This window comes from Excalfactoria chinensis, chromosome 1, assembly GCF_039878825.1.
Source record: "Excalfactoria chinensis isolate bCotChi1 chromosome 1, bCotChi1.hap2, whole genome shotgun sequence".
Taxonomy (NCBI): Eukaryota; Metazoa; Chordata; class Aves; order Galliformes; family Phasianidae; genus Excalfactoria; species Excalfactoria chinensis.
The window spans coordinates 183302325-183326260 of NC_092825.1; the positions used below are offsets into that span (position 1 = coordinate 183302325).

The 23936-nt window shown below is 50.2% G+C and overlaps 1 protein-coding gene and 1 pseudogene across 1 annotated transcript; both read left to right on the top strand.

Annotated features, from left to right (window-relative positions):
* The first annotated feature begins 784 nt into the window (after positions 1-784).
* On the top strand, positions 785-2338 carry LOC140256732 (olfactory receptor 52B2-like; annotated as a pseudogene).
* Positions 2339-12176: 9838 nt separating this feature from the next.
* LOC140254663 (folate receptor gamma-like) lies at positions 12177-15641 on the top strand. The gene is made up of 5 exons (XM_072341455.1): positions 12177-12266; positions 13174-13379; positions 14036-14224; positions 14538-14673; positions 14934-15641. The coding sequence occupies exons 2-5, from the start codon at positions 13224-13226 to the stop codon at positions 15275-15277; spliced, it is 825 nt and encodes a 274-aa protein (XP_072197556.1). The 5' UTR covers positions 12177-12266; positions 13174-13223; the 3' UTR covers positions 15278-15641.
* Positions 15642-23936: the final 8295 nt, after the last annotated feature.

The following is a 23936-nucleotide window of genomic DNA, read 5'->3' on the forward strand; positions in this document are numbered from 1 at the left end:
CGCAGGCAAAGGAAGGCAGTGAGCACAGCAGATCCTGTGCTGTCTCTGTAGGTTTGCCCCATGCACAGCAGGGCAGTCCTTGGGCACAAGGCTTGAGCAAATGCTGAGCAGCTCTGTGCAAACCCTGTGCTGCTCTCCATTGCTCTGCCTCAGACCTTTCCTTCTGAATCTTGCTTTAAAGCTCAGCAGCAGCTCTGCCTCCCAGCACAGCCACTCCCCATGGATCACACGCTCCCCATGTTGCTCCTCTTCCACGTTGCTTTGTTCTGCACTGCCTGGGTGCTGTGCCTCGCAGGGACCACAGGCTGCCATCATGTAGAGTGTGGAATGAAAGAGAGTTGAGGGAGGCACAGAGAGAAGCAGCGTGCTGCATGGAATCAGCATCACTCACCTCCTTTATGTCTTCTGGGTGCGACAGAATGAAAACACAATAAATATCAGCAGTGAGAGCCTGGGGCTGTGGGTTCCTGGATGCTCTGCCAAGCCTGGCACTGACCTGTTGCTGCTAGCAAAGCCCTCTGCTGGGTTTCAGCACCTGGTCTATGAGGCACACTTTCTAATTGGATTTATTGCTTGATTTGGAGTCAGTACCCAAAGCACGCCCCTCCAGCACCTGAGGGGAATCGTATTTGCAAACAGCTTCAGGATCCAGAGAAACAAACTGCTCCAGCAAAACCCAGGTGGGTTTCACTCATTAAGAGCTGTGCTTCCCACCTCCACCACCACCACCCCTATTTCTGCTCACGGGGCAGGAAGCCCAGACCAGCTCAGACACCACCTCCCCATGGAGGCAGCCAACCCGAGCAAGCAGCCTGCATTCTTCCTGCTGCTGGGCCAGGAGCTGCAAGCTGGGCTCTCCACCCCCTTCTGCCTGCTGTACATTGCAGCACTCCTTGGCAACCTCCTCCTCCTGTTTGTCACTATGATGGAGCAAAGCGTCCAGGTCTGAGGCCCCCAATACAAGAAAGACAGGGAGCTGCTGGAGAGGATGCAGAGGAGGCCACAAAGATGCTGCAGCACCTCCCATACAAAGACAGGCTGAGGGAGCTGGGCTTGTTCAGCATGGAGAAGAGAAGGCTGCGGGGTGAGCTCAGTGCAGCCTGCCAGGACCTGAAGGGAGCCTACAGACAGGAGGGGAGTCAGCTCTGTGAAAGGGGAGATAACAGCAGGACAAGGGAAATGGTTTGGAGTTGAAGGAGGGCAGATGGAGGTTGGATGTCAGGGGAAGTTGTTTACAGAGAGTGGGGAGGTGCTGGAACAGCTGCCCAGAGAGGCTGTGGATGCCCCGTCCAGCCCTGGAGGTGTTGAAGGCCAGCTTGGATGGGGCCCTGGGCAGCCTGGGCTGGTATTCAGTGTGAAGGTTGGTGGCCCTGCCTGTGGTGGGGGGTTGGAGCTCCATGATCCTTGAGGTCCCTTCCAAACCAAACCATTCTGTGATTCAATGGTTCTATGAAGCCTCCATGATCTCATGTTCCCTTTCCTGACTCTGCTGGTGGTGTCTGACCTCATGTTATCCTCCTCCACGCTGCCCAAAGCCCTGACCATATTCTGGTTCCTTTCCAAGGAGATGTCTTTCCATGCCAGCCTTACTCAAGATATTCTTCACACACATGAGCTTCAGTGCAGAGTCAACCATTCTGACTGCCATGGTGTTGGACCGCTGCATCACCATCTGCAACACCCTGCAACGCACCTCTGTGTTCATGCACATGGTGATAGCCAGGACAGGGCTGGCTGCCTTAGGCTGGAGCTTCTATGTGACGTTCCCAACCCCATTCCTCCTCGTGAGGCTGCCATTCTGTGGGCACAGTGTCATGTCACACACCCACTGCGAGCATATGGGCATCACCTGCTTGGCCTGCACCGACATCTCAGCCAACATCTGATATGGATTGCCAGCACCCTCCTGTTCCCAGGGTGGACATGGAGCTCATCACAGTGTCCTATAGCCTCCATCCTCAGGACCATCTTCATGCTCTCCTCCATGGCCGCCCAGGTCAAGGCAGTTGGCACCCGCAGCTCTCATGTGTGTGTTATATTAACATTCCACACACCAGCACTGTTTTCATTTCTCACTCTTTGCTTTGGCCACAACATCCCCCACCGTGTCCACATCCCGTTGGCCAACCTCTACGTGCTCCTACTGCCCGTGTTAAACTCCATCATCTACACAGTGAAAAACAAGCCAGTCAGGGGAAGGGTGTCCCAGGTGCTCTTTAGCACTGGGCAATGGCCAATGACCTCTGCATCTTTACTGAGCAGATTCCCTGATAGATCCTTGCCCAGAATAAATCTCATCACTCCTACAAAAGGAAAAGAACAGGGAGGCACCACGTAGCAGAATTTTAGCTGAAGCAGCCCCGTGCTGTGCCACGAACATCGGAGCTTTATCAGTGGGTCTGGTTGCCTCAAGGCCAGGAGAAGCAGCTGAGCCAAGGAGTGTTGGAAGGACAGTCCTTATTGCCATCTCTGGTAGCACATGATTAATTAATGGATTATCATAGAATGGTTTGAGTTGGAAGGGACCTTTAAGGTCATCTATTTCCAAGCCCCTGCTGTAGGCAGGGATAGGCAGGGACGCCTCCCTCCAGACCAGGTTGCTCACAGCCCCAACCAGCCTGGCTTTGGTTGGATGGGACTTTGAGCAACCCGGTCTAGAGGGGAAGGCTGGGAAGGCCTGCAGCCAATCCATGGCCCACTCACAGGAATCCTCATTGAGGAGCTCCTGGGTCACCTCTGCAGACCCACAGGTGTGGTGTTCAGGACTGTGCATCTCCTGAGCACCTGCCTTCACTTCCACTGTCTCATCATTAACTTTGTACCACTGGGAATCACTGTTTTACTGATGACTCCTTTCAAGTCCTTGTGATCACTCTGTTCCCTAATCAGCTGATACAAATTGCTGCTGTTTGCAGCCTGATATTCATGGATATATCCAGTGCTTCACTGGAAACATTTTGAAGTTTACTGAAGCATTTACTTCTTATTTAACCAGAGAAAGCAGACAGAAAATAATTCCCCATTAGACGTCGTTTTAGGAGGCGAATCAATAGAAGGAATTGCATTTGGTTAAAATGTTTGTGCAGTTATATCACTCAGCGCCACAAGCATTTAATTAATAGTATCTTGTGTGCAATGCAGGAGGCCACGGCTGACCAGAGGATGGCTCACATTCCAGCTGGCGTTCTATTGCCCAGGTCCTAGCAGAGTTATTCAGGCTGGCATCAGGTGATGACTGTGCCCCTGTGATCACAGACAGACCCTCAGCTCCAAAAAGTGACTGTGGAGTCCCTCCTTCTGCAGCTTTCTGGTGGGCCAAGAACAAATCTATTTGGACCCAGAGCCCAGATGTTATCCCATCAGTGCCACACTGAATAACCACAGCAGCTGCAGCACAGCCTTCACGACAAGGTCTGCTGGTGGAACATCAGCTGCAGCCACAGGGAGCCCAGGGAACTGCTCCTCCTGTCTGAGCCACAGCCTTCATCTGAAATAAAAGCATCACTTAAAATGTAATTTAAAACAAAAGCAGTGGGACGAATCTGGTCAGACCTAAGGCCATCTATGGCAACAGCACACTGTGTCCCAGAGCACTGTTTTTATTTGTGCTAATTGCCATTATAATAACGACTGCTGTGGCTCAGCTCTATATTTGAGCTCTGTGGGATCTACATTCTGAGCAATGTTGTGTTTCACGATCCATGAATCATTCTGATTGCACTAAGGCTGTCAGCCCACAACCATCCCAATTTATGATCCTATCTCAGCTGTCTCAGGAAGCTCCGATGCTTTCTGGCAGTGTCCTTCCAGGGGCTGGGGTCAGTGTGAGGAGCACAGCTGGTGGAAGTTCCTCCCTTGGTTCAGCTGGGAGTGCCCCATTATTAATACAGTCATAGAATGGCCTGGGTTAAAAAGGACCACAATGAACATGTAGTTTCAACCCCTTGCTATGTGCATTTCACCAACCAGCAGCCCAGGCTGCCCAGAGCCACATCCAGCCTGGCCTTGAATGCCTGCAGGGATGGGGCATCCACAGCCTCCTTGGGCAACCTGTTCAGTGCGTCACCACCCTCTGGGGGAAAAACTTCCTCCTCAGATCCAACCTGAACCTCCCCTGTCTCACTTTAAACCATTCCCCCTTGTCCTGTCACTGCCCACCCTCACAAACAGCCGTTCCCCCTCCTGTTTATTTACTCCCTTCAAGTACTGGATGCCCACAATGAGGTCTCCCCGCAGCCTTCTCTTCTCCAAGCTAAACCAGCCCAGTTCCCCCAACCTTTCCTCACAGGAGAGCTGCTCCAGCCCTCTGATCACCTGATAGTGGCTCATGCTCAGCAATGCACTCTGGCTCATTCATAAAACACCATGTAATAATATACATGTAAGATACATGCCACTTCATCTCAAAAATGAAGGCAGATGGACAGATGGTGTTTTGCCCTGTGTGTAAACTCCGTCACCATCCCACAGCAGATAAGCGATCTGATTGATCTCCCTTATACTCAATAAACTCATTCAAGTTTCTGCTTTTCTTCTTCATCCACCAAAATCATTTATTTGTGCACACATTTTCTAGGGATTTGGGTTCAAATTCACCCTCCAATTTAAACCGATGGATGTGGCGCTCAGGGTGGTGCCGTGATTTAGAAGAGGGCTGTTTGTTAGGGTAGGATGGTTGGGTTGTGGTTGAACCTGATGATCTCGAAGGTCTTTCTGAGCAATTCTGTGACACTATAAACATCCCAGGATGAGCCTGAGCACGAACTGCTGGAAGCTGGGAGGTGTGATGGAGCACATGGCAATCCATGCCCTGAAGCTGAGCAGCCCTAACCCTGACCCTAACCCTGTGCTGGCTCCTTTCCTTCTGGCCATGATCAGGCTGAGTTATTCTGTTTGCTGCAAGTTTCTTCTCTCTGGAGCGATCAGACCACTTTCTGACCAGGTTCTGAGATACGTATTTCCTCTGCCTTTTCCAGGCTCCTGGCATTTCCTCCCTCCCTCATCACTGTGTCTGAATGGCAGTGAAAAGGTAAAACTGCTTTTTTTTAGTGTTGCTCAAGGCCGAGATTAGATCTGCCATCAGTCTCAGTATATTACCATGAGATAGGAATAAAAGCACGGCCTTTGTCAGAGGTTCTCTGGATTTGGGGCGGTTTCAGTGAGAAATGTCAGGGTCTGAATGCAGCACAGGAGGAGCTCGTGGCACTTCAGGTCCTGCTGCACTCCGGAGACTCTGTGCTCCCAGCTCTGTGCCTTCAAGGGTGAGATATGAGTAAGGCTTCTGCTGATTACCAACAGCAAGATGAAGGATCCGAAAGATAACATCCATCAACAGAGTGAGCTTTAAGAAGATGTGGGTAGATGATGCCCTGTTTTCCTATGCCATGGAGCATCTGCTGTGACCAGTGCAGCAGAATCAGGGCTTGCGTTTCCTGTGCTCTGTGTGTCTGAAAATCCATAGATGTGTTTTATATGACAGTTGTATGGAGTCCCAAGGGAGGATTTATCACGTAGCCCTGCAGCCCCTGCACTCACATGCTCAGCCAGGAGCCTCAGCTGCTATTTATTGCTTTACACTGCAAACATTGTGCATGCAAGGAAGAGCTCCCTGCCCATTAATTCAGTTCAGAATGATCTTTGCTTGGGTCAGCCTCTGTGCTTAATTTCTTTTTAACCTCGCCGATTGCAAAAGGCAGAAGGGGGTGACTCCACCCCATAATAATCGGGCAATGGAACAGGAGGGTGCTCAGCTGAAGGAGGGGCTGTGGTGAGCCAGGCACTGTCACTGCTCAGGCCAAATAACAGACATCGCTGTACACTGACACATCCTGCTGGTACGAGCTTCCCCTTTCACACCATCAATAAATCCAATCAGTGCAGACTTCAGAACTGCTATGCACAAACACAACACCCAGATCACCAGCTGCAGTTCTGCTCTTTATGGTCCTGCTGCTGGACCCCAAAGCGGCATCACAGAGCCAGGTTGCACCTGGGGAAGACATCCCTGCACAGCAGGTAGCCACATGCTCAGGTCAGATGAGGGCAAGTGGACACATTCCCTTTTATTAATGGTGGGGAGCAGAGGGAAAATGAGGCAGAAGCTCTCCAGGGAGGGATACATCTTCACACCAAATAGAAGACCCCAGCCCTGCCCCTTGTCCTGCTGACCGACAGAGGGATGTCCCTCCTTACCAGAGCTGGGCTCCAAGGTGACCAGTAAAACATCCCAAAAATGCAACTCTTGATTCTACTGACATTGCTTGGAACAGAGATGTGAGATGCTGTGAATCTCAGAGCCGTTCCCACCCAGCTGTGTTCAGTGGTGAAGATTTCTGCCTTTCAAATCTTGAGAGTTTGAAGGGTGCTTGCAGTTCCTCTGACCATAAGTTAGTCTAGTTAAAGATAGCAAACTGCATTCAGAGAATGGCCTGGGTTGCAAAGGTCCACAGTGCTCATCCAGCTCCAACCCCCTGTTGTGTGCAGGGTCACCAACCAGCAGCCCAGGCTGCCCAGAGCCACATCCAGCCTGGCCTTGAATGCCTGCAGGGATGGGGCATCCACAGCCTCCTTGGGCAACGTGTTCCAGTGTGTCTGGGCTCTGCAACCAAGGCCCACGTGGTGGTGAAAGCATTGCCAGCCAGCAGTGATGCTCTGCTCCTCATGATTTCTCAAGTGGGCTGTGGTCAATGGCTCCATATCCAGGTGGAGGCTGTGACAAGTGGTGTCCCCAGGTGGTCCATCCTGGGACAGGTGCTCTTCAACTTCTTCAACATCATACATGATGGGATCAATCAAACCCTCAGCAGTCTGCTGATGGCACCGAGCTGAGTGGTGTGGTTGATGCAACAGAAGGAAGGGATGGCATCCAGAGGGACCTGGACAGGCTTGAAAAGTGGGCAAAGAGAACCCAGTGAGGTTGAAGTGCAAGGTGTTGGGTCTGGAGCTTACAAACAGGAAGGAGACCAACTTCTTATACAGTCTGACAGTGACAGGACAAGAGAAAACTGCTTTAAATTAAAAGAGGGGAAATTTAGGTTGGCTGTGAGAAGGAAATGGGTGAAAAAACTGCATCAAACACTGACACAGGGGGCTGGAAATAGGGGTCCTTGCTGGGAAACGCCTGACATGGACACCCACACCTTCCCTGCCAGCCTTTCCACTATGCACAGCTTTCCCAAACTGGGAGATATCAGCTCTTTGAAGCTTCAAGGAGATGCATTATTGATAAGAAAAGTCCCCCGATTGCATTGGTTGAGCGTTAGAAATGTTGGTAGTGTTTGGCTTTGGCTGCACTCAGACTATAACGTTATAACGTCATCTCTTTCAATCTGCAATTTGACATTCTTACAAACCCTTCCTTCTCATTTTTATTGATGTGATACCCGTTGTATTGGCAACCAGCAGCCCAGGCCGCCCAGAGCCACATCCAGCTTGGCCTTGAATGCCTCCAGGGATGGGGCATCCTTTCGCCTCCCTCCAGCCCTCTCAGCAAGCTGAAGGCTCAAGAACTGAGCTCACCCAAGTCTTTGAACCACAGCCATTAAATGTTTGCTTCACTGGTTCTTTCTTTGGGATTACATGTGGCTCACTTCTGTGAATCAGCACAAGCATCCCACTGAATCGGCACACAAATCCAGCACTAATATTCATTTATCTGCAGTTACATGTGGGATTTTCTTGTTCTCTAGAGGCTATATTGCAAGTTAAGGATTTCATTAGCAGGATAAGCTGGAAAATTGAGAGGGCTGAGAGCGTTTAGATTTCCATTTTCACTTTGTTCCTCTTAACAAAATCGTTTGGAATGGATGAAACCTCCTGTGCAGTAAACCGGCAAGACTATTATGGAGCAAACACGCGGCAGTGCTGTGGTGCTGCCACTGACACTGGCTTGTGATGGATTGTGCAGCCCTTCAGGCACATAGTGAAGGCACACAAAGTCAAGGTAAGTCTCTATTAGTGAACCAAAGACACAAACTGGAATCGATCTGATGCCATAAATCTGCCAAAGCTGCACAAACAGATTTCCACTGAGCACTTTGTCTCACTGAGCTGCTTTATGAACTGCTGCTTAAAGGAGAGCTTGAGGGTACAGCAGCATCCCATCACAGCAAGAGTCAACACCACATACCCCTACAACATCTTCACTTACCTGTTACTGTGATAAATACCAGCATGTGGGGTCACAACTACTACGAGCATTACTAGTTATAGGAAAAGTAGCATTGGTCTGGTATTAAATGTGGAGGTTGGTGGCCCTGCCTGTGGAGGGGGGAGTTGGAGCTTCATGATCCTTGAGGTCTCTTCCAACTCAAACCATTCCGTGATTCAGTCATTCTGTGAAAAAAAGAGGACATTTTGCCACTGTCCCATAGCCAAGTGATGATTTGCAGTGCTGCCAGGCTGTGGATGCTGCCCTGAGCTGCAGGGACAGCTGTGTGGATTCTCTTTCCCCATGGGGAATTTTCTAAATGCCTGGTAGGTGCACAGGGTTAGGGTTAGGGTTAGGGTTAGGGCTAGGGTTAGGGTTAGGGTTAGGGTTAGGGTTAGGGTTAGGGTTAGGGTTAGGGTTAGGGTTAGGGTTAGGGTTAGGGTAGGGTTAGTGTTAGGGTGCCACAGAAAAGGAACCTCTCGACCTCAAGGAGTGACCTTGAGATGCATCCCTGCTCAGATGGAAAATCCTATTTGTCTCTTTGGAGAAGGATGGTTGACTGCTGCTCATCTTTGCATCCCAGCCGGGTTGGCATTGTTCACCATCACCCCTGCATCCACCTTAGCCCAGTTCTGCTGTCACAACAAGACACATCCACCCTGACAGCTATCACACAGGAAGGGTATGGGAGGAGGGCCATGAGAAGCAGGGGAGCACCAACACACTCCATCCCATGACCACAGACAGTTGGTCTGACCCTCAGTGTGGTCACCTCTGTGTGTGATTCCATGACTCTACAGTTCTCTTGGCTCTCTGCTGTAAGGAGTGCATTGATAATCTGTGCACTGAGGGATCCTCAGCACGCAGCCTGTGAAGCACCACTCCTTCATTTGTATGACTTCCCACGTTTTGGGTGGCTGATGTTGCTCCAAACCTACATATACAAAATGACTGTAAGCAGTAGACGTGCAGATACCTGAGTTAGTAAAATCACAGCTGGATGAAGGATGCAATAGGAGGCAACAAATCTGCACTCTGCACATAACCCAATTATAACTAATGATACGATGTAATGCAACAGGAGGCGATTAATCAAAATCACATCCCATAATTACAAGAAGGTTAAAAAACACACAAATATTTGAGCGACTCCTTGTACCTACTGTAATATTATCTACCAAAGTAAAACCACAGAAGGCTTCCACACAAACACAACCTTTTCCAATGTACACAAGCTCAGCTCCATCAGAACGCATTTCAAAATGACAAACATTCTGCTTAGCACCAAGACAAACATCTCGGGCTTTGGTGGCATTACTCCCACAAACAAGTCCTTGTTGTTCCCCAGCAACGCACACGCTCACATCAACAGTTTGCCATTTGTTTCTGGTTCGTTGGTCTCACTTTCAGTGCTTTATGAGCATTGTCCCGCTGTGATTTACTCCTGGAGCAGTGACGGAGTGCACCGTATGCGCCAAAGCGTTTGGCACTGTCAGGATGTGACAGCTTTACTGGCGATGGGGCCACAAGTAGAACTGAATAAATACCACCAGGATTGGGATTTGTCTTCAAGCTCAACCTGATGATCCCAAACCACTTCTCAGATTTCAATGGCAAGGTGCCTTCCTCGCCTTCTCTTATAGTCATTGCTGCCATGGATTAATCGCACCCACAGCGGAGTTCAGACACAATTAAGAGTTCACGTTTCTCGAGCTTTTACATCTACAATTAGTTGGTTGTGCTTTGAATTAATCTCTGTGTGCAGAACTCTGAGATGCAAAGTGTTTATTTCCTGATTTTTCCTCTTTTTTTTTTTTCAAACCGCAATAGCGGATCAGGGCTAATGATGATTCTTGTATCAGACTGCCTGGGTTTCAATTACGCTAACTGAATCCTTTGCTTCATACAGTGCATGGCTCCATTTCTCTCATAACAATGCCTGCAGACCTGGCAGCAGTAGCAGCAGAAGCCATGTGGGACCTCATCATGCACCTCCAATGGGATATGAAGTCCCAGCAAGCTCAGATGTGCTGGAGGTGCATTGAGGTCCTGGCAGAGACACTGTGCACACACCGTGCCCAAAGCATTCACCCCACAGCTGCTCCCCCAAATCTGACCCGGTAACAGATGGCCCCAGGCAAAGATCCACCAAGGATGGAGCAAACACATGTGGAACCCACCCATCCCATGGAATGGATATGGCCAGGACCAGGCTGAGTGGGAATGGCCCCATTTTCTGCACTGCCATATGTACAGGTACCCCCGTGAGGGCAGGGAGCACACGTTTGTGTGGGACACACCAAAGGTCTTCCTGAGGAGATGTAGGGAACCATGCAGATGTGGCATCTGTGGGAAAAAGCTGCCGAAAATGTGACAGAGACCACAAATACAGGCATTGGAATAGATAGATGTGGGAATCTGTGATTCTGTGAATGGCCCCCAACATGCAGACCAGCCTCTACACTATACTGCAGGTCTTCAAAGAAGAGGATCAGGCAGACCCAGGGATTCTATAAGAGGAGAACATTGAGGTTCCAATCCCGTGGGGTGAGAATGATGTCCTGCACAGCGGTGAACAGCTGAGCCATCAAGCAGAGTCATGTGGCTGTCCTCTACAGCAGTCCGTGCTGGGACTTCTGCTCTTGATCCAGGAAAACAACAAGGCCATGAGGGTGGTGATGGGATTAAATGGCTGCAGAAATGGGAGGACCAGCTGCAAAACTGCACAAAGACCCTCGTAAGGCTGAGTCACCGAACAATGAAACAACAGGCAAAAAAAAATCACTTCTGATCAGCATGAAGGGATGCGTTTGGGGAACAAAGCACAACTCTTCAGATAGAAAATGACAGGCTCGTGGCTAACAATTATCTCCCAGGAACAAGCTGTCACAGCTCGGGTAGCTTTACAGCAACACAGTTCAGTGATCAGCAGCATCCAAAAACAAACCTGATATTAGAAATTCCTCAGTGAGGAACAGAAAACAGAGGAAGGGCAGCGCGGTGCAACTGAAATGCTGCAGCTGCAGTGCTGTGCCACAGGGAGCAGGAAGACGTGGCATGAGAGATGAGCGGGCAGCACGGATGGGGTCTGTAAAGGGACATCTGGGAGAGATGGGGCAGAGGAGGTGAAGGCACAGAGGAGGTGAACAGGGGCAGGGTGCTCCTTGTCACTGCCACTGTGACAGCTGAAAGCACAAGGAATGGCAGCAGTGTGTGTCTGGCTCAGAATCACAACATGGCCTGGGTGGGAAGGGACTTATAGGATCATGAAGCTCCAACCCCCCATCACACACAGGGCCACCAACCTCCACACTGAATACCAGCCCAGGCTGCCCAGGACCCCATCCAAGCTGGCCTTGAACACCTCCAGGGATGGACGGGGCATCCACAGCCTCTCTGGGCACCCACCCTGTCCCTGCTGGCCACCCCTCTGCTGATGGAGCCCAGGATCCCATTTGCTTTCCGAGCTGCAACAGAGGGAGCACACCAGTGCTTATGCAGCATGTGGCCAGGCTGTGGATATCACCAAAACAGGATCAGTAAATGCACCATTGCCCTCCTCCAGCTGGTCTCTATTTTTGTGCTGGGAGTTACCCATCCCTCCCATGAGACAGCAGCACTTATCATAGAGTTATGGAATAGCCTGGGTTGAAAAGGACCACAAAGACCATTTAGTTCCAACCTCCCTTCCACAGGGGGGTTCTTCATGCCCTGCTCTGCAATGAGCACTTCTGTACTTATTGGTGGTCCACGGCAGAATCCTGGATCTATCCTCCTTCCCAAGTTTTATCTCAAGCAACAGCGTGCAGAAATTTAAACTGCCTGGTGTGAAGCAGAGAGAAAAAGGACTTTGTGTGAATGGCCATAGCAGATAAGAGCCCAGTCCTTCCCACACACCACCAGATTGGTGCAGAGGGTTGAGGCAGCCTGTTACCACCACAACTACTTCCAAGGCAATGAATGCTGGCTGGAGTCAAAGCTCCTTAAGCACGTTAAGAAAGTAATTGCAAGTGCCAGCAGCTGTGTCAGAAGGGTTTCCTATTAAAGCTGACTGCAGGAGGCTGCTGTTCTGAGTGCTTCTGAGGTATTAGCAGGGGGCTAAATAGTCTTCAGGCAGGTAACACTGTGTTCTGGTTGTGTTTGTTTGATGAGTGGTGGGTTATTTGGGTTGTGATGTTTTGTCTTTGCAGTATAGCGTATATGCAGGTTTGATGCACATTAGCTCCATTCCTTGGGACTGAATGTGTTTTCTTAGCTTTGAAACTGCTCCTTTCTGTATTGCTTTAATGCTGTCAAAGGTCCATCCTTCTGTGTTCTGCAAAGTGCTTTGTGAAACCTAGAATTGTGGAGTGGTTTGGGTTAGAAGGGACTTTTAAGATCCTATTGTTCCACCCCCCTGCTATAGACAGGGATCCTCCCTATAGAGCAGGTTGTTCTGGCTTGGCCCCTTTTCCCTGCACTAGCAAAGGGCACAGAGCAGCTCTGCTGTGTGAGGAGGTAACTACTGAAGTTCTGGGTGTGCAAGAGGAGAAGGCACAGTAACATGGAGCATCTTCTGCTTCTCAAGTTTGAACTCAAAGTTGTGGGTTTCTGAAGTCCCAAATAAAACAAAGAACAGCTTTTCTGTTTTGATGCTCTCCTGGGGGGTCTCCTGCAGTTCTTGGTGTGCTGGTGCATTTAACTGTGAGTTCTAAGCAACTTGCCACAAAGATTCTCAAACTAGTAAAGCATTTTCTAACGAAATACTTGGAGTTTAAAAGCTCTGCAAGGGGTGGCTTAATGCAGATAGGTCCCAGCTCCAAATGGTCCCATACAGCACATACAGCATCCCTCCTCTGATCAGGGTGCTCTGCAGGACACTTTAGGCTGGCAGCCAAGCACAGCGAATACAAAAGGGACCTTGTGCCTCCCATGTGGAAATGCCCAGCAGATAACACGTGGCTGACCTTGCAGCCTTGCCTGGGGGAGCTGCTGTTGTGTCCTTGCTGATGAGCATTGCTGGCAACCCACCCATGTGTTCCCAGGAGCTTGTGCAGTGTGTTGGTTGCTGCTGCTCTGTGACATCCCCGACCCCATGGGGCTGGATGTGGAGATGAGAGCAGAGCAGGTGCTGCTGGTGCTGTTGGCTGCTTCCGTGGTGATGTCTGCCAAGGATCCGCTGCTGAATGTCTGCATGGATGCCAAGCACCATAAAACCAAGCCTGGTCCAGAGGGGATGCTGCACGGCCAGGTATGGTGCTGCTGGTGGGTTGAGTGGGGCTGTCTGGGCTGTCTGTACTTCCCCACAAGTGACTGGGGCTTAGCAGCCACCTGCCTGAAGAAGGATTGTGCTGAGAAGGTGGCTTGCTTGCTGCTTCCTTCTAGGCAAGGGCAAAGATAGTGGTGTGGGTAATTGGAATCGTGGTCACCCTCCTTCCTCCAAGGGGCCTCCTTCCCAAATTTTATGTACTGAAGATGAGGATGAGATAATGGATAGGAAAGGAAAGGTATCTTCTCTACTCCCTCTCAATGCTACAACCCCTTCTCTTATTGAAGATCTCTGATGCCAGTTCCTTGGTGTGGATGGGGCTAAGCAAGCCAGGATGCAGGAGGTGCCAATTTTTCCATTCCTCTGCCTGGCACCCATTTCTGCTGAGGATCTGACCCTCGATGTTCTCCTCTTATAGAATCACAAGGTTGGAAAGGGCCTATAGTCCAACAGTTATTTTTCTTAGTTTTCCTTCAACACCATCTTGCTGCAGTCCTGAGTTCTTTGGTCCAAAATACCCAAGGGCTGCCTGGAGAAGCAAAAGTATTCTTGCTGGAGGCTCTGTGGGATGCTGACACAAGCAGCATCCTTGGGCTCCCTTAAGGCCTTCTGCACAGCCTTCTCCTGCTCTGTTGCAGTGTGCTCCCTGGAAGGACAATGCCTGCTGCACAGCCAACACCAGCTCAGAAGCCCACAAGGACCAGTCCTACCTGTACAACTTCAACTGGAACCACTGTGGGGTGATGCCACCCAAGTGCAAGCGTCACTTCATCCAGGATACGTGCTTGTATGAGTGCTCACCCAACCTGGGGCCCTGGATTGACCAGGTAGAGTCAAATTCCGTGTGATGGAGTGGGGCATATAGTGGTGTCACATGTTATAAGGTGGTCCTCCATATGATATGCTGTGGCACATCTAGGTGTGTGCTGTCCGGGGGTGCTTCTGTATCTTTTCTATTAGGTTTGGACAGGCAGGTGGAATGGCTGCCTTACTGCTGAGGTTTGTCTCCCTAGGGCTGATCTTTTGGGGTCGGTTCTGGAGAACAGTGGAGTGGGCTGGGAGGGGGCTGTGGGTGCAGCAGATCCTGTGCCCCAGCTTTCCAGGGCTCCCACCGGCATGCATTGTCCAATTGCCTTGCAGGCTGACAGCAGCTGGCGGCGGGAGAGGATTCTGCACGTGCCACTGTGCAAAGAGGACTGTGAGGAATGGTGGGAGGACTGCAAGGACTTCGTCACATGCAAAGAGAACTGGCACAAGGGCTGGAACTGGGCAACAGGTCAGTGGGCTCTGGAGAGAGCCTTCCCTCCCCCTGCAGGTAGGACCCTGGGAGTGATCCTGCTCCCACCTGCTGCCTGGAGCCCAACCAGCGGCTGCTGTCACCTTCCTATGGGGGTTGCAGGCTGGGAAGCAGCCAAGCCACCAGCATCACTGCTGAGATGTGATGACCTGTGGGCAGGCTGCTGGCCTGCTCCCCCTAATAGAAGGAAGCAGGCCAATAGCTCATGCTGTTGTTTCTTTCTCTGCTGCTGTCCTCAGGAACGAATCGCTGTCCCTGGGGATCCATGTGCAGGCCTTTCACCCAGGTCTTCCCCAGCCCCAAAGATTTGTGTGAGAAGATCTGGTCCAACTCCTACAGATACACCACGGAACGCCGGGGCAGTGGGCGCTGCATCCAGATGTGGTTTGACCCCACGCAGGGGAACCCCAATGTGGTTGTGGCCAAGTACTACGCCTGGAAGAAGCAATCTTCTCCTGCCAGGATGGAGGACGTGACTCCTGAGACAGGCAGAGCAGCGTGTGCTGTGCCACGGCTCATCCTGCTGCTGGCCCTCGTGCTGCTCACTGCAGGCTGGGGGTCCTATGGGTGGAGGTCCCTGTGACAGCTCCTTGAAGGGGCTTCTCTGTCTGTGAAGGAAGAGGCTGCTCCTGCAGCGTGAGTGGCACTTGGCCTGTTCAATTTGATTGTGTGCCCCAGTGGATGCCCAGCATGGACTGTGCTGTTGGACTTTGATGCCTGCTGCTGCCTCCAGCTGATGGAGGCAGTGGTTTCCCATCCTTGTGTCTGAGATCCTTCTGTCTTCCCACCTTGTATTTGCTGCCTCCTGCCCATAGGACGGGTGCTGATGGCTGTGCTCTGGGTGGGTAGTGTTTGTTCATGATCCATTTCTGAGCGCTGGCATCTGGTCCTTCTGCATGCCCAGAGAGTGGGCTTGGTAATAAAAGAACTGCTCTGAATCAACCTTGTCTGGAGGCAAATCCTACCAAGGAGGAAGAAGCACTGTGGGGGTGGAACAAGGGAGCTGCAGGTGTAGAAGTCTCCATGGGGGCTGGAAAGCTGCAGCCTTGTCTCCTGCCCTGATCACTCCTTAGCAACTGGGCTCTCCTCCATCTCACTGCAGGAGATGCAAAGTTACTCGTGTCCCTGTATGGGGATTCCACAGCAGCCCATGCCCAGGCAGGGCAGGATTGCCTCTCCTGTCTTCTCCCTTCTCAACCACTCTGCTGTGTCTCCTTCCACCTGACCTGAGTGCAGGGACTCTGAGAGCTTCCAGGCACAGACAGCCAGAACTGCATTGCTGCTGCAGCCTGATGCAGGTAGGGCATGCTTTTCCAGCAGGTGCATCTGAGAAACAGCAGAACAGAGAGGTGTGGAGTTCCTCCTTGGATGGATGGATGTGGTCCTGTACACCCTGCTCTGGGTGCTCTGACTGGAGCAGGGCTTGGACCAGGCAGACCCTGAGGTCCCTTCTGAGTTCAGCAGCCCATCTCGGTGTGTTGCTCATCCTGCAGCTGCCCATGCCTTGTATGTGGGGAGCTTCCCCTCCTGCACAGCCGTGGTGAGGCTCAGGCTGATGGTGCAGCTCCTGCTTTTAGGCTCAGCCTTTGGCCACGTGCCTGTGCTGCTTCAAAACATTCTCTTCCCTGGAGGCAGCAGCTCCCACCCTTTACTTGGGATTTGCAGGCTGTGAAAGGAGCTGTGCAAAGCTCCCTGCTGGGCTGGTTTGTTTTCCTTCCTCTGCAGTAGAAACAAGTCTCTGAAGGGGGGCTGGAAATAGTTTTCCTTTTGGAAGGAATAGTGAGAAGGACGGTAATGGGGAAGTGTGTAGGGCTGCTCAGCCCACAGCTGTCCGGTCTGTCAGGCTTTATTTGATTTAAGGAGGCTTGAGATCAAATCAGTTATTTCCAGAAGCTTTTGTCTTTTTAAAGCATCTTAATCATGCAGCCTCTTGCAGCTGTTACTGACTCCCTGCCTGTACATGGAACAGAACCTTTTTTTCCTTCTCTGGTGTATTGTTGGCAAAATCTAAAGCTGACTTTGTGCCCTGGCTTTGGGAAGGCCACAAATGGCTTCAGGTAGAGAGTGAGGTTTGGACTGCCTGACCCAGCTGGGGATGGGGGGAGAGGAAGCACCTGGAGCTGCTTCTGCAACAGTGACCTGCTTAAAGGACAGTAAGTGGAATTCCTTACTCTTGAGCAGCTTTGCTTTCTGAAGGAATGCCATTCAAGCAGCTCCTTATGTCCGTTCCATGCTTGCTGTCCATGCAGACTCTGGTCAGCTCTGCCACTGTGTCAAAACAACAACCAAGTTCCTGTCTCCTGTAAGCATCCTTGGATACCCTTCATGGCCAGAAGGGGCTGTTCCACATCCATGTCCCACATCCAGGCCTGTCCTGATGGGGTGGTCTGACCTCGCTGCTGCCATGAGCTGTTCTGTCCTTGGGAAGTTGCTCTGGGCTCAGCCAACATCTCTACTTTATATGGGAACGTTCCATTGGAGATGCTCCCTGTGTGCTCCCCCAGCTCTGCTGGTCCTGTGCCCCTGCTTGACAGTGGCAAGGTAACTTTCCCTGCCAGGTGAGATCTGGGAGAGCAGGTCTGCAGCTCTGGTTTGGATTTTCTTCCTGTTGTGTTTTCTTGTGTTGTCTTTTTCTAGCTTGATTTTCAGTGCCAGGCTGGATGTGTCTCACTACATCTGCCTTTCCATCTACATCTTCCATGCAGAAGTGTCAAACTCAGGTCTCCTTTGCTCTTTCTGCCTCCCTGTTTGAATCTCTTGGTGCAACTCCAGCTTCCTTCTGGTGATTGGGCACAGAGACCAGCTATTAATGTTGTGTTGTGAGTAATGTAGAAGAACTGGAAGTACAACAGGAGAAAGCTGAAATGCTGAATTGTCCTGACGTGCCGGGCATGCGATAGCACTGTAAATCCACACCACTGGGATGGCAGGGATGGGAAGACTTCTGTCAGCAAATGTTTGTGTCAGACTGGATGGTCTGGAAGCAGCATGTTACCTCCAGATTTGTTTCTCTGTTTCCTGAGTAGAAAAAGGGAAGCAATATCCATACAACAAGGCAGATGAACTGAACCTCCTTCTGGCATGAGGGACTTGGGGGTCCTGGTGGATGAGAAGCTGGACATGAGGCAGCAGTGTGCGCCTGCAGCCCAGAAGGCAACTGTGTGCTGGGCTGCATTAAAAAGGGGTGGCCAGCAGGGATGGGGAGGTGATTGTCCCCCTCTGCTCAGCTCTTGTGAGGCCCCATCTGCAGGGCTACATTCATTGTGGGCATCCAGTACTTAAAGGGAGCATAGAAAGAGGAAAGGGAATGGCTGTTTGTGAGGGTGGGCAGTGATAGGACAAGGGGGAATGGTTTTAAAGTGAGACAGGGGAGGTTCAGGTTGGATCTTAGGACATTTTTCTCCCAGAGGGTGGTGACGCACTGGAACAGGTTGCCCAAGGAGGCTGTGGATGCCCCATCCCTGCAGACATTCAAGGCCAGGCTGGATGTGGCTCTGGGCAGCCTGGGCTGCTGGTTGGTGACCCTGCACACAGCAGGGGGTTGGAGCTGGATGAGCACTGGGGGCCTTTGCAACCCAGGCCATTCTATCATTCTGTGACTCTATGAGCAGCACTGTGACTGGGGGCAGAAATGTTCATGCTGTGGCCCTTCCCACAGCCTTGGTTCACACACAGGATGTCCCCATGCAGTTGAAGGTTCCCTTCTGGTCCCTCTCTGCTTGGAGCCATGTGTGCCCTTGGCAGATGTGTGGCTGCTGAGAGTGGTTGCCGGCTGTTATTTATCTTATAGGAAGAAGGCACTTCTGCAAGCTCGTCTTCCAGCTGCATCCTTTAGGCTAATAAAAGAAATTACGTTTCTTCTGGAATAAAAGGCAGGGTCAGCCCGGCAGTGCTTGGTAAAAACACATCGTTCAGAAAATGCGTCATTAGTGGTTGTTGTTGGCTGGAGGTACCAACGTTCTGGCATTAAAGCGATTAGCTTTTCAAAAAACATGTGTCTTTTTTTTTTTTTCCTAGTGTTTCATACCTTGCTTCCCAATAGCAAAACTGTGTCTTTCTGATGAATGGAGATGAAATAATTAGTGAGGTGGAAGCTATCTTTTCCTAATGGCTGAGTCACCTTGATCTGATGGCTGCCGGTGTCAGGGCACTGTAGGGGTCAGCAATAAATGCCTGTGGGGCCCCAAAAGGATTTACTTCTCAGAACCCAGGGTAACCAGGAGATAACTCGTACAATAAAATCCCACATCATGCTGACTATTCAGACGTGGATCGTCCTTCAACAGTATATCGCATCTGAAAGGAGAGGGAAAAACATTTAAGCACTGAAATTGAAAGGTGATCAAGCACCGGTATGCTGCACCCCAGGAAATACTTCAGAAGACTCATCCCACCATCTCAGCCTTGGTCACACTGTCTCATGTTTCCTCCGTTCTGTCAATAGGTTGGTTTGTGTTGATCCTGCCTCCTTTGTGACTGTTTTGCCTGGTGGGGAAACTGGTTCTATAATGAGCATTGGCAGCCACTGGTCTGGGTGCCATAGCGAATTACACTGAGCTCATAAGTCATTGCATGTGACCCAAATCTTAGGATCTTGTATGTAAAATGACTGGGATGCCCTGCTCCAGGAGGAGCAATGCGTTCCATGACTGCCATATCCACTTTGGGTCACAGAACCTTCTTGTAAGGAACAATGAATTAATTCCAGCTTGACAGAGGCGAAGGTCTGGGTTTCCAAGATGGGAATGTCATTAAGAAGAAAGGCCTGGGAGCAATACAGCTGTGCTCTGGTTTTGTGGGTGTTTTTGTTTATGCTGTCCATCCTCTGGGATTTCCACAGAGTTTTTGCTCCCCCTGGGATGCTGAGTCCAACTCATCCTGCTCTGCTGCCCAGTTCTGCTTACTGGAGTGACTCTTCCTTGGGTTACCCTTGGAGCTGGCTTATCCAGCAGCATCTGAATTCACCTGGTTGAAGCCACCATTTTGAAGAAAGGGGTTGAAAACAGATTCAGCCGTAGTGGATAAACCCACAACTTACTTGTTCAGGGCCAAATAACCTCAAGCCTCTAAAAGATGGCCACCTGGTTGTACATGGTCACCTTCTATATCCAATGGAGAATGAAGTGCTATCAGTTTACCTGGTCTGTCCTGTGCTTCTTAGGATGGAGCAAATAAGCCCCTGGCAATGCTTATTTTTCTGAAGGGAAGCAGCTTTCATGCTGGAAGAGCAGAGTTCCTGATGCTATGTTTTTAATAGAGAGATGTCCTCTATGCAAAACGGTGTGTGTAAGATGCTAACGGCCTTCTTGCTTTGGTCAAGTTAAAGTAGTTTGGGGTGAGGGAAATCAACATTAGATAGTGATAGGACAAGGGGGAAAGGTTTTAAGCTAAAGGAGGGAAAAATTAGACTAGATGTCAGGGGGAAGTTTCTCACTGTGAGGATGGTGGGGTGATGGAACTGGATGCCAGAGAGGCTGTGGATGCACTGCACTGTGCAGAAGTTGCTCAGGCAGAAAGATGTCAAGGAAGGCTGAGAGGGCTCAGGGGAGAGGGCACCTCATCCTTCTGTCTGGTCCCAGCCATCAGGCTGTCACTCTCTGCACAAGAGAGAAGTTCTTGTTTCATGTAGCACAACACAAAGGCAAGTTAAACCCAAACGCATTGTTCACCAACGTAATGCAATCCCAGCCCATAACAGCCTTTTAATTTTGCTCTGTAGTTTACACTTACAATATGGAGATCAGCACAGCAGCTTCACTGCAGAGTTGGAATCCATCCCTGACAACAGGGATTTGCCCAGGTCTGTCGCCAACACAGCAGTGAGTCCCAGGGCAGAGGCCAGAAAGATGCTTTGCTCATCAGTGCTGTGCAACCACTGGAGGAAGTCATGGAACCATAGAATGGCCTGGGTTGCAAAGGCCCACAGTGCTCATCCAGCTCCAACCCCCTGCTGTGTGCAGGGTCACCAACCAGCAGCCCAGGCTGCCCAGAGCCACATCCAGCCTGGCCTTGAATGCCTGCAGGGATGGGGCATCCACAGCCTCCTTGGGCAACCTGTTCCAGTGCATCACCACCCTCTGCATGAAAAACTTCCTCCTGATATCCAACCTGAACCTCCCCAGTCTGACTGGTTTCCCCTTGTTTCACTTTGCATAATCCATAGGACCCCTCAGCTTCCCAAATCTCACATCCACAACTTTCCTCCTACAAGCTACAAAGTCTGTACCAACCCTCTCCAAAGCTGTGTTTGGCAATTAGTTTGTCTTTGCTCTTTTCCACATTACTTGACGAGTTTTTTCCTCTCTGCATTTTGTGTGCTCCTTTTGCTGTCTTGACCTGACAGCCTTCAGAACCTCTCACCTTCCACATACCTTCACAGGCACAAGAGGGATTTTGAGAAGAGACAACAAAAATAGGCAGAAGGAAGGTCAAAATAAACAAAATAAGTCAACAGCGAATCAGTGAACCAAAGGCAGGGCAAAAAGAGCCATGCAAGAAAGAAGAGTGTGAGCGAGAGCTCTGCAGTCTGGAAGGGAGATGGCTGCCATTGAGGGGGTCAGCAATACCTTGAGGAAGACATTTAGGTGTAATTGCTTGCTGTCTCTTTCAATACAAGAGCTAAGACACATTAAAATAGCAGGTGGCAAATTTAAAACCAATTACATGAGTTGTTTTTCACTCAATAGGATTAAGCTTTGGAACATTTTGTCAGAGTGAGCTGCAAGGACCAAAACTCTGCAGGGGTTCAACTGAGCAATAGGACAAAGCTACAGGAAAAAAAAAAAAAAAAATCCATTAAGGAATACTCAACACAAATCATTCTTCTTGGTTCAGGATGTTCCAGAGCCTTGGGTCAATGGAGGCACACAGAGTCACAAGTCTTCTGTGCCTGCTATGCGCTGATTCCTGCACCAAACACCACCAGGCTGTAGGATCTGTCCCCATGGAGCATCATCGAGTGTGTGACAAGGAAATGGGAGGTGGGGCTGGGAGAGGTCATGGGGGAGGAAGAGTGGGAGACATTTGCTGTCACCTCACTGAGGACACCGGGAGTGATGGAGCTCCCAGCTCAGTGGGAGCTGCTTTGTGCCAGCAGGTGCTGTCCATGGTCCCCCCTATAAGAAAGGCACTCATGGTCCCCCCTATAAGAAAGGCACTCATGGTCCCCCCTGTAAGAAAGGCACTCGTGGTCCCCCTATAAGAAAGGCACTCATGGTCCCCCCTATAAGAAAGGCACTCATGGTCCCCCCTATAAGAAAGGCACTCATGGTCCCCCCTGTAAGAAAGGCACTCATGGTCCCCCCTATAAGAAAGGCACTCATGGTCCCCCCTATAAGAAAGGCACTCATGGTCCCCCCTATAAGAAAGGCTTTCATGGTCCCCCCTGTAAGAAAGGCACTCATGGTCCCGCCTATAAGAAAGGCACTCATGGTCCCCCCTATACGAAAGGCAGTCAGGCCCTGCAGAGTATCATTTAGAGCAGTTTTTATGAGAGCTATTTTACAAAGAGAAGACCACACAGACAATCTCACATTCCTCCAGCTGCCGGGAGCTCTGAGCAATGCAGCATCGAATGCTCCTCTGGTCATCCCACGGCCACACAGACCCATCTGAGAAAAGGTTACACCATTTGGGGTATTTGAGTCTGCAAAAACCCACTGCCATACCCTGAGCTTCAGCAAGGATCCCAACAGGAAGGAAGTGTGAGCAAGGCTGGGGGGCCCTAGCACACACGTCAGCAAAGAGGAGGCACATACAGCATTTGTGTGCACCTGCTCCACGCACAAAGCTGGCACTGATGTCTGGAATGTGATTGGGGAAGATAAATGCATCAGTCTGAGTTGGACACAGAACATGGATGAGCTTTAATGTCATGGACATCCAGGAGCCACAGCTCTGCCCAACCCAGACCAGCTCCCAGCATCACCCATCAGAGAGCAGCAATCCTGGTAAAGCACGTGGGCTTTATGTTCCAGTTACAGAATAGTTAGAAAATATTAGATTGGAAAGGATGGCTGTGATTATTTGTTCTGGCAGCCCTCATCACACTCACAGAACAATTTCATATCCAGTTCTTTTATCAAGATCATCATGTTTTTCAGACAACACATACGTCATACATTTGTCTTCTGTTTGTGGGTATTTTGTCCTACAGACATAAAAGAAAAGGGAAGAATTATCAGCAGCGTATTTATTAACCACGGCTATGAGCCTGAGTAATTTATGAGATCTACATCACCTGCATATATCACTGCACAGTTGTGTGTTCTCTGGTCTGTGGCAGCACACGCATTTCTTACTCCAGGGCAGAATCTCCTGGTCCATCACGTGGCTGCCCAGCAGCTCCAGCTCCTCTTGTCACACATTCACCCTGATGGGCATCCCAAGTCTGGAGGCTGCTTGTCTCTGGCTCTCCATTCCTTTCACATGCATTTACATTCCCATAATGGGGAACTGCACCATTCTCTTTGTTATAACCAACCCAGCCTCCACCAGCCCATTTACTATTTCCTGCCCATGCTGGATGTCTCTGATTTAGGTTTCTCTCTATATACAGTGCCATCTGTGATGAGTATTTTCTGGGTGAGCTACATATATTGTGATTTGTAAGACAGTTCTGAGCACTGCATCCAAGAAGGAGCATCTCAAGCTTTTGAACAACTGCTGGTCCCACATCCTGGCAATCCTCATCCTGTACATCCCTACATACCCCAAGTCTGGCTTGTCTGTGGTTCACCGCTTTGGCAAACATGATTCTCCCCTCATTCCTGGCCAACATCTACCTGCTGGTCATCCCCTTGCTGAACACCACCATCTGCAGCAGCAAAACCAAACAGATCTGCAGGGGGGTCCTCCAGATCCTCATGTCAAGGAGGAGCCTCTCTACCACAGCATACAAAGTGCCTTCACAATCTGCTCACCACAAACTGCTGGGATGCACCCATTATGCCATACAGTTTGTGCTTGATAGCGTCCTTCTGGGTGAAGATATAAGCAACTGATATTCATATTGAATTCGTTGGCTACTTAACTTTAAACCAGCATCCACACTCTTCTATCCTGTGATTTATCAGATAATTCTGTCTGCATCGAGTGATATGTTATTCCCACTGCTCACTGAAGAAGCTCATGCTCTAGGCAAACTTCACCATGAAAGGTGGTTTTTCTCTTGAAAACACATTTGGTAACACAATTTGTTCAAGTGTTTGCAACCAGAACTGTAATGAAGAGCTAAACTCCAG

Excerpts from the sequence above, each read along its gene's own strand:
- LOC140254663 (XM_072341455.1), top strand. The coding sequence starts at position 13,224 with ATGGGGCTGGATGTGGAGATGAGAGCAGAGCAGGTGCTGCTGGTGCTG. Across the intron at positions 13,380-14,035 it reads AGGGGATGCTGCACGGCCAG|TGTGCTCCCTGGAAGGACAA; the intron begins GTATGGTGCTGC and ends GCTCTGTTGCAG. Across the intron at positions 14,225-14,537 it reads TGGGGCCCTGGATTGACCAG|GCTGACAGCAGCTGGCGGCG; the intron begins GTAGAGTCAAAT and ends ATTGCCTTGCAG.